At 39.8% G+C, this 14,656-nt stretch overlaps 1 protein-coding gene across 1 annotated transcript in view; it reads right to left on the bottom strand.

Moving 5' to 3' along the window:
- Positions 1-14,656, bottom strand: part of LOC122552733 (neutral and basic amino acid transport protein rBAT-like) — a 29,397-nt gene that overhangs the window by 6,846 nt on the left and 7,895 nt on the right. The window contains exons 2-5 of the mRNA XM_043695643.1: positions 8,377-8,531; positions 5,681-5,806; positions 3,254-3,373; positions 839-963 (exon numbers count right to left, since the gene is read on the bottom strand). Coding sequence (XP_043551578.1) covers positions 839-963; positions 3,254-3,373; positions 5,681-5,806; positions 8,377-8,531 — 526 coding nt within the window. The remainder of the gene's footprint in view (positions 1-838; positions 964-3,253; positions 3,374-5,680; positions 5,807-8,376; positions 8,532-14,656) is intronic.

Below are 14,656 nucleotides of genomic sequence, written 5' to 3'. Positions count from 1 at the left end.
TCTGTCTTCTTCCAGCCTGCCAATTCCTAATCCAAACCTCCAACTCACCGTCAATGCCATACCTCCGTATTTTTTGCAGTAGTTTACCATGGGGAACCTTATCAAACGCCTTACTAAAATCCATATACACAACATCTACTGCTTTCCCCTCGTCCACCTCCTTAGTCACCTTCTCAAAGAATTCAATAAGGTTTGTGAGGCACGACCTGCCCTTCACAAAACCATGCTGACTATCCTTGATCACATTATTCCTATCCAGATGTTCATAAATCCTATCCCTTACAATTCTCTCTAAGATTTTGCCCACAACAGAAGTGAGACTCACCGGCCTATAGTTACTAAGGTTATCCCTAGTCCCCTTCTTGAACAAGGGAACCACATTTGCTAGCCTCCAATCTTCTGGCACTACTCCTGTAGACAACGAGGACATAAAAATCAAGGCCAATGGCTCTGCAATCTTCTCCCTTGCTTCCCAGAGAATGCAAAGAAGAGGATTTAACTTTTTGGTCGTGATTCAACACAAAATCTAAATGGCTTTTGGCCAATTAGGATAGCACTCTCATCTCTGAGTCACAAAGTTATGGATTCAAGGCTATTGCAGCACTTAAGCTCATAATCAGTACTGAGGGAATGCTGAATTGTTATTCTTCCTTTTCACTGTTCACATTAATGTGAATGAATGAATGCCAAGATTCAAAGAAAAAATTTCAGTCAGAATGGCCAAAGTTACACCAGCAGCTGAATGTCAATGAATTAATTGTATATAAACAACTTCTGAGGTGACTTGAGGATTTCTTGGATGATGGTGGAGGGTATTTGAATGTAAGGTTTTCCTTACCTGTATCTGCCGGGTTCTTTACTAAACTCTTGCAAAACATGTTGCCAGTCGCGGACAATATCGTGAATGCCCACTTGTGTGGTTGTGTAATCATGATAGAGTTCATCATATGATGTGATATTATTCTTGAAGAATAAATAAAGAAAATCTAATTAGTACAGTTATGAGTGCTTGATGTTGACCAATAATATCAAAACCTTTTTAATTGTGGAGAGCATTGAACATGAGACTGAAAGGTCCTCATCTGACTGTCATATGTTCTGGAATATAGTGCAGCAATAAGACACAAGTGCTTTCCCAACGTCAGTGAAAGCAATATTTAACCCGGACCAGCCAGTAATGCCTGAAAAGTCTTACCAGTGTTATTGCAATATACAGCTTTTACTCTCTGCTCAGCTTGTCCTTACATGCTTTAGCTCCAGCACCACAAATCCTTTGTCCATATCTTTATTTGTTGTATCAGCATTTGCTGATGCCCTAATGATTTGATCCATTTCCTGACACCAATTGTTTCTTGCGGTCAGCTGAGCTGTCCCACACTTCTTCATGTTTCTGCAAACATGTTTGTAGTCCACTCCCTGCTTTTGCTGGACGTGCTGGTATGTATTTTGAGGTAAATGACAAGATCTGAAAGAGGGCTGGTATCAATGAAAATCTCATGCTAAGGTTGGAGACCCTGTTAACATACTGACAGAGGAAGGGCATGCAGTACAATAGACAGGCTGGAGGACACACAGAGCAGAGTTTTTAAACATCTCCCTCTTTCTGTATACTCATGTTTCTTTCCCCACGCTCTGCATTAAAATCTAACGCATTGTCTCTCATTTGTGATTGCTAATCTTTGTAATTAACTGTTAACCCTTGTCCCTCTTCCCTACTCGCAGAACTTTCCTAAAGATGTAGTATCACCAGAGGATGGAATTCTGCATGATATGTTACTGATAATCACACACCATTTAAGCTTGAAAAATGTGAAAGCTGTTGAGATTCAGGACATTCTGTGGAAGTCCAGGTGGTAATGTGTGTGCAGTCGATGATTCCCTGGACTTATGAGGAGTCTAAAAATGTTTTATTAACTCCAGAGCCTTATCTTGCTATTTTCAGTTGTCCACAGGAAAGTGTGCTCTGTGACCAACATGATGCAAACATGAGCAGTAGACTGACTAATGTTACTGCTATTCCCTGTGGTAGCCCAGAAGGATTTGGACACTAAAATGTTCAGGGAAGCAATGACAGGCAAGGTTCTGGTCACTGGTTTTGCGCAGAACGTAATGCTACTGTTACCACCTTTCAGAAGAAGCAGAGCCTCACTAAGCATTTTCTTCTCTAAGAACTGCTGAGAATGATGTCTTGAGTCTGAAATCTGGGAAAGGTGATTGGTATAAACTCTCCTCCTCCTCCATGCTCTCCTTACAGCTGCTATTTTTTGTGCCCAATCTGCTTTTTCTTCTTCCTTTAACTAGAAATACCCATGTTGAGGTCAAAGATGTGCTGCTGAAATGCCTTTGCCAGTTGTTGACACTGAAGTACTAGTAGCCTCTATATTTTTAATCAAACTGTAGACATTTCTCTTTTGTGGCAGATGGGTCTCAACTTGGAAATTCTGACCCAAAGATAGGGCCCCTGCACTGCACCACAAGTGGCCTTCATAATTTAAATTTTGCCCACTTTTATGGTGGAATTTGAAATTAAGTCCCCAGGGCATTAGCTGTGGATTACTTGACATTACCACTACACCACTGTCACTGCTCATAAAAATTATCTTTATTCAATCTTTTCAGACATGGTGTGATAAACCTCTGGTACCAGTGGGGCTTGAACCTAGAGCCTCTGCGTTAGTTGTATGGATACTTCCACTGCTCCATGAGAGTATTAGCCATAATATTAATTGTATCAATTGAGGTTAAGTGAATACAAGTTAGAGAACTTTGGATAGTTACCTGACCATTATTAAGGAGATACTTAATGACAGACAAGTTCACTTGATCAAGAGATATATACTGGTTAATTTCTCACTGTGAATAAAGCTATTTTGAGTAAAGATTAGCTTTGGTTTATTTCTTCATCAGATAACTATCTGGAATATAGCACTCTATGAAGCCTTTCATAATATTCATAAGTTAAAGAATTGCAAAATGCTCCAGCAAATTATCCAATAACAGATAAGAATCCCTTTGCATATAATAGAAAATTACAATTTTCTGAACATGACCCATGGATTCTTCATCTAGAACTGACTTTTTTTTAAGTTTGAGTAAGTTCTTGATTTTGACAACATTTTAAAAAACTTTTAATCTACATTTAACGTTTGTCACCTTTCTATCATTACCTGAGCGGAATGAATTGTAGAATTCATGTACCATGGACAGTGTCAAAGGCAATTTACTAATTTTCATAAGAAATCATGTTGCTCACCGGGTTCTGTGTTAAGTTGACTTGAGGTTCATTTCTTAAGCTTTCAGCTTCTAGAAGATATTTGACTGCATCCACTCTGAAACCATCAACCCCCTTCTTCAGCCAAAATCGTAATACATTCTTGAAAAAAATAGAAAAGTTCAAATCATCATATACATGTATCACATGTTTAATGAAAAGACTAAATCAAAATATGCAAACTCCACACAACAGTGAATACAATACTGTGAGTTACATAGCTAAACCAAGAGGACAATCAGTTGATCACAGAAAAGCTGAGCTAAGGAATTTTTAATTTGAAATAAAGTCAACTGTGTTTCAATACCTCTCCAGTGCTTGAACACAAAAAAACAGGCTAACACTCCAGTGCAGTAATGAGCAAGCACTATGAGTGGACATTGTTTAGACAAGGTTAAGAATTATGTAAAAGATCCCTATGACACCATTTAGTACAAGGTCAGGGGAATTATACCTTGGACATTCTTGAATGAGCATCAAAAAAGTAGATTATCTAGTCATATTACATTTTATTATTTTAATTGTAATAAATGTTCATAAAAAGTGTTGGCAGATTACAGATGTTAGTCTGTGTTGCCAACACAATCAAAATGGAAGTAGTATTATGTGTACTTATAATTTCCCATTTGGAATCTAAATTTATATCTCCAAAATGTTTCTCTAATAATTTCTAAATGTATATGGACCTCAGAAAGGCATTAGACAAAGTTCCTCAAGGCATTCTGCTTAGCAAGGTTAGACCACTCAGAATAGAGGGAGAACTAACCATTTGGGTACAAAACTGGCTTGAAGATAGAAGACAGAGGGTGATGGTGAAGGATTGCTTTTCAGTCTGGAGGTTTGCTTTTCAGACTGGAGCCCTGAGACCTGCAGTGTACCCCAAGGATTGGTCCACTGCTTTTCGTCATTTGTATAAATGATTTGGATGTGAACATAGGAGGTATAGTTAGTACGTTTGCAGATGACACCAAAATTAGAGGTACAGTGGACAGCGAAGATGATTACCTCAGAGTACAACGGGACCTTGATCGAATGGGCCGAGGAGTGGCAGATCGGAGTTTAATTTAGTTAAATGTTAGGTGCTGCACTTTGGAAAGGCAAATCAGGTCAGGAATTATACATTTATGGTAAGGTCCTGGGGACTGTTGCTGAATCAAGAGACCTTAGAGTACATGTTCACAATTCCTTGAAAGTGGAGTTGCAGGTAGATAGGATAGTGAAGAAGGCATTTGGTATGCTTGCCTTTATTAGTCAGTATATTGAGTATAGGAGTTGAGAGGTCATGGTTGTGGCTGTACAGGAAATTAGTTCGGACACTTCTGGAAGGCTGCGTTCAATTCTGGTCTCTCTGCTATATGAAGGATATTGATGAAATTTGAAAGGATTCAGAAAATATTCACAAGGATGGTGTTGGGTTTGGAGGGTTTGAGCTATAGGGAGAGGTTGAATGGGCTGGGGCCCTATTCTGTGAAGTGTCTGAGGCTGTGAGGTGACCTAAGAGAGGTTTATAAAATCATGAGGGGCATGGATAAGGTGAGTAGCCAGTCTTTTCCCCAGGGTGGGGGAGTCCAAAACTAGAGGTTGGAGGGGAAAGATTTAAAAGGGACCTAAGGGACAACATTTTCACACAGAGAGTGATGCATGTATGAAATAAACTGCCAGAGGTGGAGGCTAGTACAATTACAGCATCTAAAAAACATCTGGATGGTATATGAATAGGAAGATATGGGCCAAATGCTGGCAAATGGGACTGAATTAATTTATAATATCTCGTCAGCATGGAAGAGTTGGTCCAAAGGGTCTGTTTCCATGCTGTACAGCTCTATGACTCTAAGCTTAAAACTCCAAAATAGCATCCCTGTGGTTCATTTGGTAAAGTCCTTGTTCAATCTGGAAGTGAGGCATTCAGACAATGAAGTTCCCAGATTCAATTCATATGGCTTACAGGTAAGATGCAATACCAAGTTATTTAAACATAGGTTACAAATCTGGTTATGGAGGAAAATTAGGCATACACAAAAATTGGTAGGCTCTGACAATTGATTCCTGCTTCATAGTCCATCCTATGTATCAGAATACATTTTGAATATTAACAATGAGTGAAAATCCATGTAGTCAATCGTCATAAATCATGCTCTGGGCCCCATGCAAACTCAGCATAACTTGCAGCTGTGTAATTTTGACTATTCAGTTGGGTTCTATCTTATTAAAAATAAGACTTAATGCTGATCTCTAACATTTCCCACTAGTTTCTTTATTTCCTAGTGCAGGGAGATGGATGTAATGAGTTAGCATACATTTTTCATACTGACATTAAAATAATGAAGAAACCATAAATCTGTTATGCACATTTATGTGGCTAACAACATAACTTGAGTTGAGCCATAGGCCAAACCAAAAGCTACCTACTTTCATTTCTTCTTGCACGTCAACATTTCTGTAATTCAAATCTGGTTGTTCCTTCAAGAACTGATGTAAGTAACACTGTCCTCGAACCTCGTCAAATTGCCAGGCAGAGTATCCAAACAAACTGACCTGAAAAAAATGGACAGTTTCTCATGTCCTGATTGGAATGTCAATTGTAAACTGATGCAAGATAATTCACTGCAATATCCTTTAAAGGAAAGATGTTCTCACGATAGAAAGCTCATTTGACAATTACGCATTTAGCCGTAATTTTTCTTGTCTGTATCAATTAATGCCTCATTTTTAATTATTCAGCTAATTTGTATATAAGTGATGACATGATCTGGTATTTTTGTTTTAAGAAATGACTAGGCATTGAACTTTATAAATATTTGTTCTCATTATCAGGGTTAAAAGAAAAAAGAATTTTACACAGAATGAGAGGGAAATTGGGAGGTTGAATTAGGTCACTTGGCCCAACAAGTCCACACTGACCCTCTAAAGAGCAACCCAGCCCGACCCTATTATTCTACATTTACCTGTACTAATGCACCTAACCTGCACATCTTTTGTATTGTGGAAAGAAACCAGAGCAGACCCATGCAGGCACAGGGAGACTGTGCAAACTCCACACAGATAGTCACCTAAGGATGGAAATGAACCTGGGCCCCTACTACTGTGAGGCAGCAGTGCTAACCACTGAGCCACCATGCCACCCTTACTTTAAACACAAACAGTAGTTCAAATACAATTTGTCTGCTTTGTTTCAGTAAACTTTTACTTCTTTCCTTCAACTAATCATCAACTTTATAATATTTAAAAGTTGGCAACGGGCTGAATTTTCACCACAAAGCAGGAAACAGGAGCCAGGTCTGTGTTTGTGTGAGAAATCCACCTCTGATAGGCAAATAATTAAAATTCAGACTTTTTGGGGCAAGCTTTAAATTGAAATGGAATGGGTTTTCTGGTCACTCGTGCTAGTAAGGATGGTTAGGGTGTGGTCAGATGGAAAGTGGGTCTCTTTTCGACACTCAGCAGCAAAGATAAATAAGGTGTTATTTGACCAAGGGAGAGATCTGTTGATTGTGACAAAATTTTACAATTCATCGAAGGAATTGAGATGTCTCAAGAGTGTCGAAAGCCTGGAATCTGGGACAGGGAAGATCATATTCCAAAAGTGGAGGAAGGTCTGTAAAAGTCGAGAATGTTTTCATTTTTTGGGACTAGATTGAAATTGACTATTTTTACCGGAATGACAAGAAAGGTTTTTGCAACATGGAAATCAAATGTTATATGTTCATAGAATCATAAAGTCCCTACAGCATGGAAGCAGGCTATTTGGCTCATCAAGTCCACATCGACCTTCCGAACAACACGCTACCCAGACCCACCCTTGTACTCCATTCCTGCAACCCTGCATTTCCCGTGGCTAATCCACCCAAACTACACATCCCTGGACACTATGGGCAACTTAGCATAGCCAATCCACCTGCACATCTTTGGACTGTGGGAAGAAAATGAAGCACCCACAGGAAATGTTTCAGTAGTGGAAGCCCTTCCTGTTAATGATCTCACTCATTGCTCGGCATTTTGATAGACATGCGAGTTCAATTCCTGATGCTCTGCATTGATGGAGATGAGATCCAACACCCTATGTCTTTGAAAGGCTCTACCGTTAAATTAACATGTTGTCAAGCTGTGACAAATGAGACATCAGTGACCAGTGTGATGCAGCAATGTGCATCTCTTTTTGAGATGTTATTAAAGTCTACAGCTGATCCTCGGCAGAAATACAAATTGAAGAGTTTCAATGCTAAGAAAATTTAACAGTCACTGCAAGGGTCTGGTAACCAGTACCATGCTGTGAGAGATCTCAGGCAATGAGGGTGATGAGGTTTGTATTGCCCATCTGTCGGTCAATTCAGAGATCCCTACGGCACTTGTTCACCTTAGTCCCTGAGTAGCTCCATCTTCACTGCTCTATCCTATGTTGAGAGTATAGCCTTTTTTGTCTTTGTACCACTGCATTCCTGAAGAAGGGCTTATGCCCGAAACGTCGATTCTCCTGTTCCCTGGATGCTGCCTGACCTGCTGCGCTTTTCCAGCAACACATTTCCAGCTCTGATCTCCAGCATCTGCAGACCTCACTTTCTCCACTGCATTCATACTTGCATTCCTTCATACTAGGCAATATCCCAGGCAGTAAATCTGTGGTCCACTTTTTATTTGCCTCAATGTGCTTGCTGCTTTGTGGAATTCAGACAAACACACAGCTGTGGTCTTACTATCACTTCATATTTAAATTCATCACCACATCTCAATTTTTATATTTCACAACTCCTGCCAGAAAACCCAATATTTGAATAGCTCTTTTTGGCAATAGCTACATGAAGTGTTGTTTTTAATGTTTGTGAAACTGAATCTCAAAGTTTCTTTTCTATATCAGAAAGATTGTTTCTAGTCAAAGTGCAATAATATTTTCAAAAGATGTTCTGAAAGTAATAACAATGATAACTTAATAGATGAACTGGTTTCCATCGGCATTAAAATCATAAAATTCCAACTGACCCTCACTATTTTTCCAGTGAATACAGGAAAAGAAAAGGAGACTTTAAAAATTGCTAATAAAATAGAACTAATACATTTTAATATTAGGGAGTTAGAAAACTTAGATAAGGTAATTTAAATGACATCATTACCCAGTTGTTAGGATTGGTGGTTTTGTTCAGTTCGTGTTTACAGTCAACCCAGATATAGTAATCAGTGTATTTTCCTGTTCGATTCCGGCTAAGTTGAAACCAACGGTGTTTATCACTAGTGTGATTTGGAATGAAATCCATTATCAGTTTCAAACCTTTTAAAAAGTATACGGAAAGCATATCAATGAAGTTAATTCTTTCAAAAGTTAATCAAATTGGTCATTATCGCAATTACCACCAAAAGTCATGTTAAAATATAATGCAGGAGGATCACTTGGACTTGGTTCAGAACAAGATCTTTCAATGTCAATAGAATGATTTCTTTGCCTTTGCATTCATCTTAAGGCAGGAGAATTACATTTGATGATGGATGCTAGTGAATTAGTCCTTCAAATATATACATTTGCAATTGGTAATAAACTTTTACCAATAGCTAGCTGCCGATGTATTCATAAAATGTTACATTCATTTGTAGAATGCTTTATTCACTTTAACAGTGAATAATACCCAGCTCTGCAGTTAACTTAGGAATGTCCTTTTCCAAACAAATGTTGTGTCTACATAGAGTATTTTGAGTTGTTTAAGAGAATGTAAAACCCTGATTATTACATTTGCAACTCTAACGGTGGAAATAACATGAGCTGCTAAAATAAAGTCGGAAGTCACATGACACCAGGTTATAGTCCAACAGGTTTATTTGAAATCACAAGCTTTCAAAGCATAGCCCCTTCATCAGGTGAAGATGAAGGGGCTACGCTCCAAAAGGTATGTGATTTCAAATACATCTGTTGGACTACAACCTGATGTTGTGTGACTTTTGATTTTGTTCACCCAGTCCAACACCAGCACAGCCACATCATGGCTGTTAAAATAAGAGCAACTATAGAATTGAAGACGTTTACAGCATTCAAATCAGGGTGACTCTAGCACATCTTTGCTACAGCAAAGTAAAACAGATTCTAATGTCCTGCTCATCATGAACTCCTCAAATAGAGGAGCTGACTTCCATTATTTATTAATTCAAATTTAAAAAACTCTATTAAATTTCCACTTAGGCTTCTCTGCCTTAGTAGATGTAGTCTCCAACTTCCTCTTATAGGCGAGAGGATCAACTATACATTAGCACATTATTAAAGCAATCTGTTTTAGTCTCATCTTCAGACTGGCACTTTACAGCCTTCTGGACTTAATACTGAGCTCCAACATCTTCAAATTGTGAAACAACTCCCATTTATTTCCTTTCTTTTAGTTTGTTACATTCTGTTATCATATCCTTTCTCCCCATTCCAGTCTGTCTGTCCTTTCAAGTCTGGCAGGAGACTCTCGATTGTTCTGCCATTCGCACATCCTGGTCCCCTAATCTGAACTATCAACATCTTTTTCCCACCAGCACCTTACACCCAATGCGCTCACACACCATACCCCGAAACTATAGCATAAATGCTGTCTCCTCTACACTTCACTACAGCTCTGATGAAGAGTCATCTTAACTCAACACGTTAGCTTGCTCTCTCTCCGTGGATGCTGTCTGACCCACTGTGATCTCCAGCATTTGTTGTTTTCAGTACAGATTGCAGTATCTGCAGTAATTTGCTCCTACAACCTGTTTTTGCCTTCTGTATGTTGTAATGATGCTATTATCCTAAATAACCAATGTGATAATATTGCATTATTCTCCATATCAACACAGTAAGTTGCATTTTAATCTGCTAATAACCCACAATAATACTTAAACAATTCACTGATTAAGTTCTTTTTTAAAAACAACAACCTAATATAGGAAATTAGAAATGACTCTGAGTAAGTGAATATGTCAAACTGTATCTTAATGTATAATTTAAATTATATCAATTTGCTCTTATGTTTTGGTTAAAATTACATAATAATTAAATTGGAGGGGCAAAGCATTTCTAAATTCAATTATAAACATTTCATTAATGGGTGCATATACAGGCAGTCTCCAGGTTGCTAAGAACAAAGAACAGTACAGCCCATAAACTGGCTCTTCAGCCTAGTAAAACCACGCTGACACATGATGCCTTTCTAAACTTAAAACCATTTGCCTCTGTGTGATCTGTATTTTTCTAGTCCCTACCTATTCATATATCAGTCAAGATGCCTCTTAAACATGGTTATTGTTTCCACCTCCGAGGAGAAAGTGAGGACTGCAGATGCTGAAGATCAGAGTTGAAAATGTGTTGCTGGAAAAGCGCAGCAGGTCAGGCAGCATCCAAGGGGCAGGAGAATCGATGTTTCGGGCATGCCCTTCTTCAGGAATGAGTAAAATGTGTCCAACGCCCCTCCCCCAAGTCCCTCCTCCCTACCTTTTATCTTAGCCTGCTGGACACACTTTCCTCATTCCTGAAGAAGGGCTCATGCCCGAAATGTCGATTTCCTGCTCCTTGGATGCTGCCTGACCTGCTGCGCTTTTCCAGCAACACATTTTCAGCATTGTTTCCACCTCCCCCCATCCTCTGGTAGTGCCTTACCACACTCTGTGTTAAAATACTTCTCACATCTCCTTTAAACGTTCACTTTTACCTTAAACCTATGGCCCCTATTAATTGATGTCTCCAGCCTGGGAAAAAGACTTTGAATATTTATTCTATCCATGCCTCTCATTATTTTGTATACTTCTATCAGATTACTCCTCAACCTTTGATGGTCAAGTGAAAACAAATCAAGTTTGTCCAATTTCTCCTCATATTTAACATCCTTTAAATCAGGTAACATCTTGGGAAAACATTTCTGTACCCTTTCCAAAACAGGCATGTCATTCTGGTAGTATGGCAAATAGAACTGTACATAATATTTCAAAAGTGGCCTAACTAAAGTGTATACAGATGCAACATGCCTGGCCATTTTTTTTATAGTCCATGTCCTAACTGATAAAGGCAAGTATACCAAATGCCTTCTTGACCATCTTATTCACTTGTATTGCCACTTTCAAAGAGCTGTGGACCTGTATGACTAGATCCTTCTGTTGTTGATGCTACTAAGGGTTCTGCCATTTGCTTTGTACATCTGTCCTGCATTACATCTTTCAAAATGCATCACCTCACATTTGTCCAGATTAAACTCCATCTGCCATTTTACCACCCAAATTCCCAGCCTATCTATATCCTGCTGCATCCATTGGCAATCCTCCTCACTATCTGCAACTCCCACAATCTTTGTATGATCCACAAATTTACTAATCAGGCCATCTACAATTTCCTCCAAATTATTTATGCATATTACAAGGAACTGAGGTCCCAGCACTGATCCTTGTGGAACTTCACTGGTCACAGATCTCTGGTCATAAAAACACTGTTCCACCGCTACTCTCCGTCTCCTAGGATTAAGCTGGTTCTGTATCCATCTTATCAGCTCGCTATGGATCCCATGTGATACACCTTTCAAATCAACCTGCTATGAGGGACCTTGTCAAAGATGGACAATATCTGAAATAAAGCTTTTGTTACAAGTATTGACTTGGACTCAGTTTTAAAACATTTATCTTCTCGTATATAGCAAGTGAATGTCTGACTTTGCATGTCCAAGATAGCAAGATTGAACTTGCTCTACAGAACACTTTCTCAAATGTTTTAAAAAATTTATATTATTACATAAAATGCACAACATACAAACAGACCAATAAGCACAACTACTCATTGCCACTTATGCTTCACAAAAGTATCCTCAAACATTATTTCATCTAATCCTATTGGCTGAGGACTGCAGATGCTGGTGATCCCTTATTATCAACACCTCCGCCTCCACTGCATCTGCTCCCAGGAGGACCAATTCCACCTCAGAACATCCCAAATGGCCTCCTTCTTCAAAGCCCGCAATTCCCCATCCCACATGGTCAATGATGCCCTCCAGTGCATCTCATCCACTTCCCACACTTCTGCCCTTGAAACCCACCCCTCCAATCACAACAATGACAGAACCCCCTGGTCCTCACCTTTCATCCCACCAACCTCTGGATACATCGCATTATCCTCCACCATTTCCACCACCTACAAACAGGCCCCACCATCAGGGATATATTTCCTTCCCCACCTCTATCTGTGTTCCATAAAGATCTTTCTCTCCACGACTCCCTTGTTAGGTCCACGCACCCCATCATCCTACCCAGCAATCCTGGCACCTTCCCCTGCCACCGCAAGAATTGCAAAACCCTCATCCACACCTCCCCCTTTACCTCTGTCCATGGCCCCAAAGGATCCTTCCATATGCATCCGAGATTTACCTGTATTTGGACACGTGCGAAACAACCCCACTGTCTTGTGGCCAAATACTTTAACACCCCCTCCCACTCTGCCAAGGACCTGGGCCTCCTCCAACACCAAATCGTAACTACCTGACGCTTGGAGTCAGAACATCTCATCTTCTGCCGTGGAACCCATGCGATCAATGTCAATTTCACCAGTTTCCTCATTTCCTCTACCCCCGCTTTATCCCAGATCCAACCTTCCAAATGGCACTGGCTTCTTGACTTTTCCTACCTGTCCATTTTCCTTCCCACCTATCCGCTCCACTCTCCTCTCTGACCTATCACCTTCAACCCCAACTTCATCTACTCACATTCTCAGCTACTTTCCGCTCAGCCCCACAACCCTCCCACATGTCTCTCAGCCCCCTTGGCCACAAGTCTCATTTCTGATGAAGAGCTTATGTTCAAAACATCGATTGTCCTGCTCCTCGGAAAATGCCTGACCGGATGTGCCTTTCCAGCACCACACCTTTCGACTCATGCATTATGGATTTGCTTCCCATTTTGACTTTGTGTGATAGATAGTTGGAAGTTAATTTTATATCTCTCCTGATTTTTATTTCCATTGACTTCATACAATCACAATATTTATAGCACAGAAGGAGGCATTTTGGCCCAGTGTGTTCATGCCAACCTCCAAGTAGCTATTCAGTCCAATTCCACTTTCCAGCTCAGCCATTAGCCTTGTCGGTGACAGTACTTCAAGTACATATCCAAGACATTTTAAAATGTTATGACAGTCTCTGAATCTACCACGTTATTTTTGGCTGTGAGTTTCAGTTCCCACCAGCTTCCATGTGAAAAAACATTCCCCTCAAATTCCCCCAAATATTTCTCTTTATATCCCAAATCTAGCGTTATGAACTCCTCAAGCAAACAGAATAGAGCTATTTGGTTGATTCAGTACTAGATTTTATGTGCTCTTGCCAAGTGTATTTTCAGCACAGGGTGATCATAAAATAAGGCAGAGATACCCAGTCCAAATATTCCATCCCTTCTCAATCAATCTCTATAATCTGGGGTAGAATGACAGACACCAAACTGGCAGCTCATCTATATTTAACTAAATATTTAAGGGTTAACTGAGCTTAACTGACCCCAGTTCTGCCCTACCAAACTATAACACAGTTACCTTGGGAAGGAGTGGCAGCCCATTTCTTTTTAAAGAATGGGAATGAACAGGGCTACTAACTTTGGAGAGTTCCCTGTGCACATCAGGGACACATTCCCCCCTTCCTCTCCACACTATCTCCCCCACACCCACCCCCCAGAAGAAATACGCCCCCTTCCCACTTTTTTCCTCTTTTCTGAATTTTAAAATCTCCCAATCTCCTTCATCCTGGACTTGCTTGTAGCTCTTTCAATGTTGACGCTTGGTGTTGCTGACCCCGTTGGAGTTGTCAGTTCGTGAGACTAGTTAACAGCACCAGAAGGTGAGACTTCCACAGCTGAGAAATCACATTCTGCAGCAACTTAGTTAACCCACCCTGAGTCATGGCTGCAGGGTTGCCCTGCTTCTTATCAGTCTATCAGCTGTAGCCAATTCTTTTATAGAGTGCGAGCAATGCGCTAGCCCCTCCATGAAACTCTGTCCTTCATCTACCCTTCATAATTTTATGCACTTCATTTAGTTTTCCGTTAACAAACTCAGAAAGATTTCAAGTAAGCCTGGGATTCATCCATTTTCAAAGATGGTAAACCCTTTAATAATTCCTTTCACACAATGTTAATTTTATCTAATACTGTATTTCACAATCCTCCTTCATTGCTGTAATGTTTATACCATCTCCCTCTTGCATGATAACACGTATAAAGTATTCATTAATACCTATACCAAAGTCCACCACCTTGGCAAATAGATTATCTTTCTACGTAATTGGCCATAGCTTCTCGAAACGGAGTTTGCAACCCCAGGTAGGGCTTCCAAGTTGAAATTTTAGGATTAGGAGATTCAAGGCACTAATGGCTGCTATGGAGCAATTAATATTAATAGTTCAGCTGGCCCATTGGTCTTTTTAA

This window comes from Chiloscyllium plagiosum, chromosome 9, assembly GCF_004010195.1.
Source record: "Chiloscyllium plagiosum isolate BGI_BamShark_2017 chromosome 9, ASM401019v2, whole genome shotgun sequence".
NCBI classification, from domain to species: domain Eukaryota; kingdom Metazoa; phylum Chordata; class Chondrichthyes; order Orectolobiformes; family Hemiscylliidae; genus Chiloscyllium; species Chiloscyllium plagiosum.
This window is presented reverse-complemented; position numbering and strand designations above follow the sequence as displayed.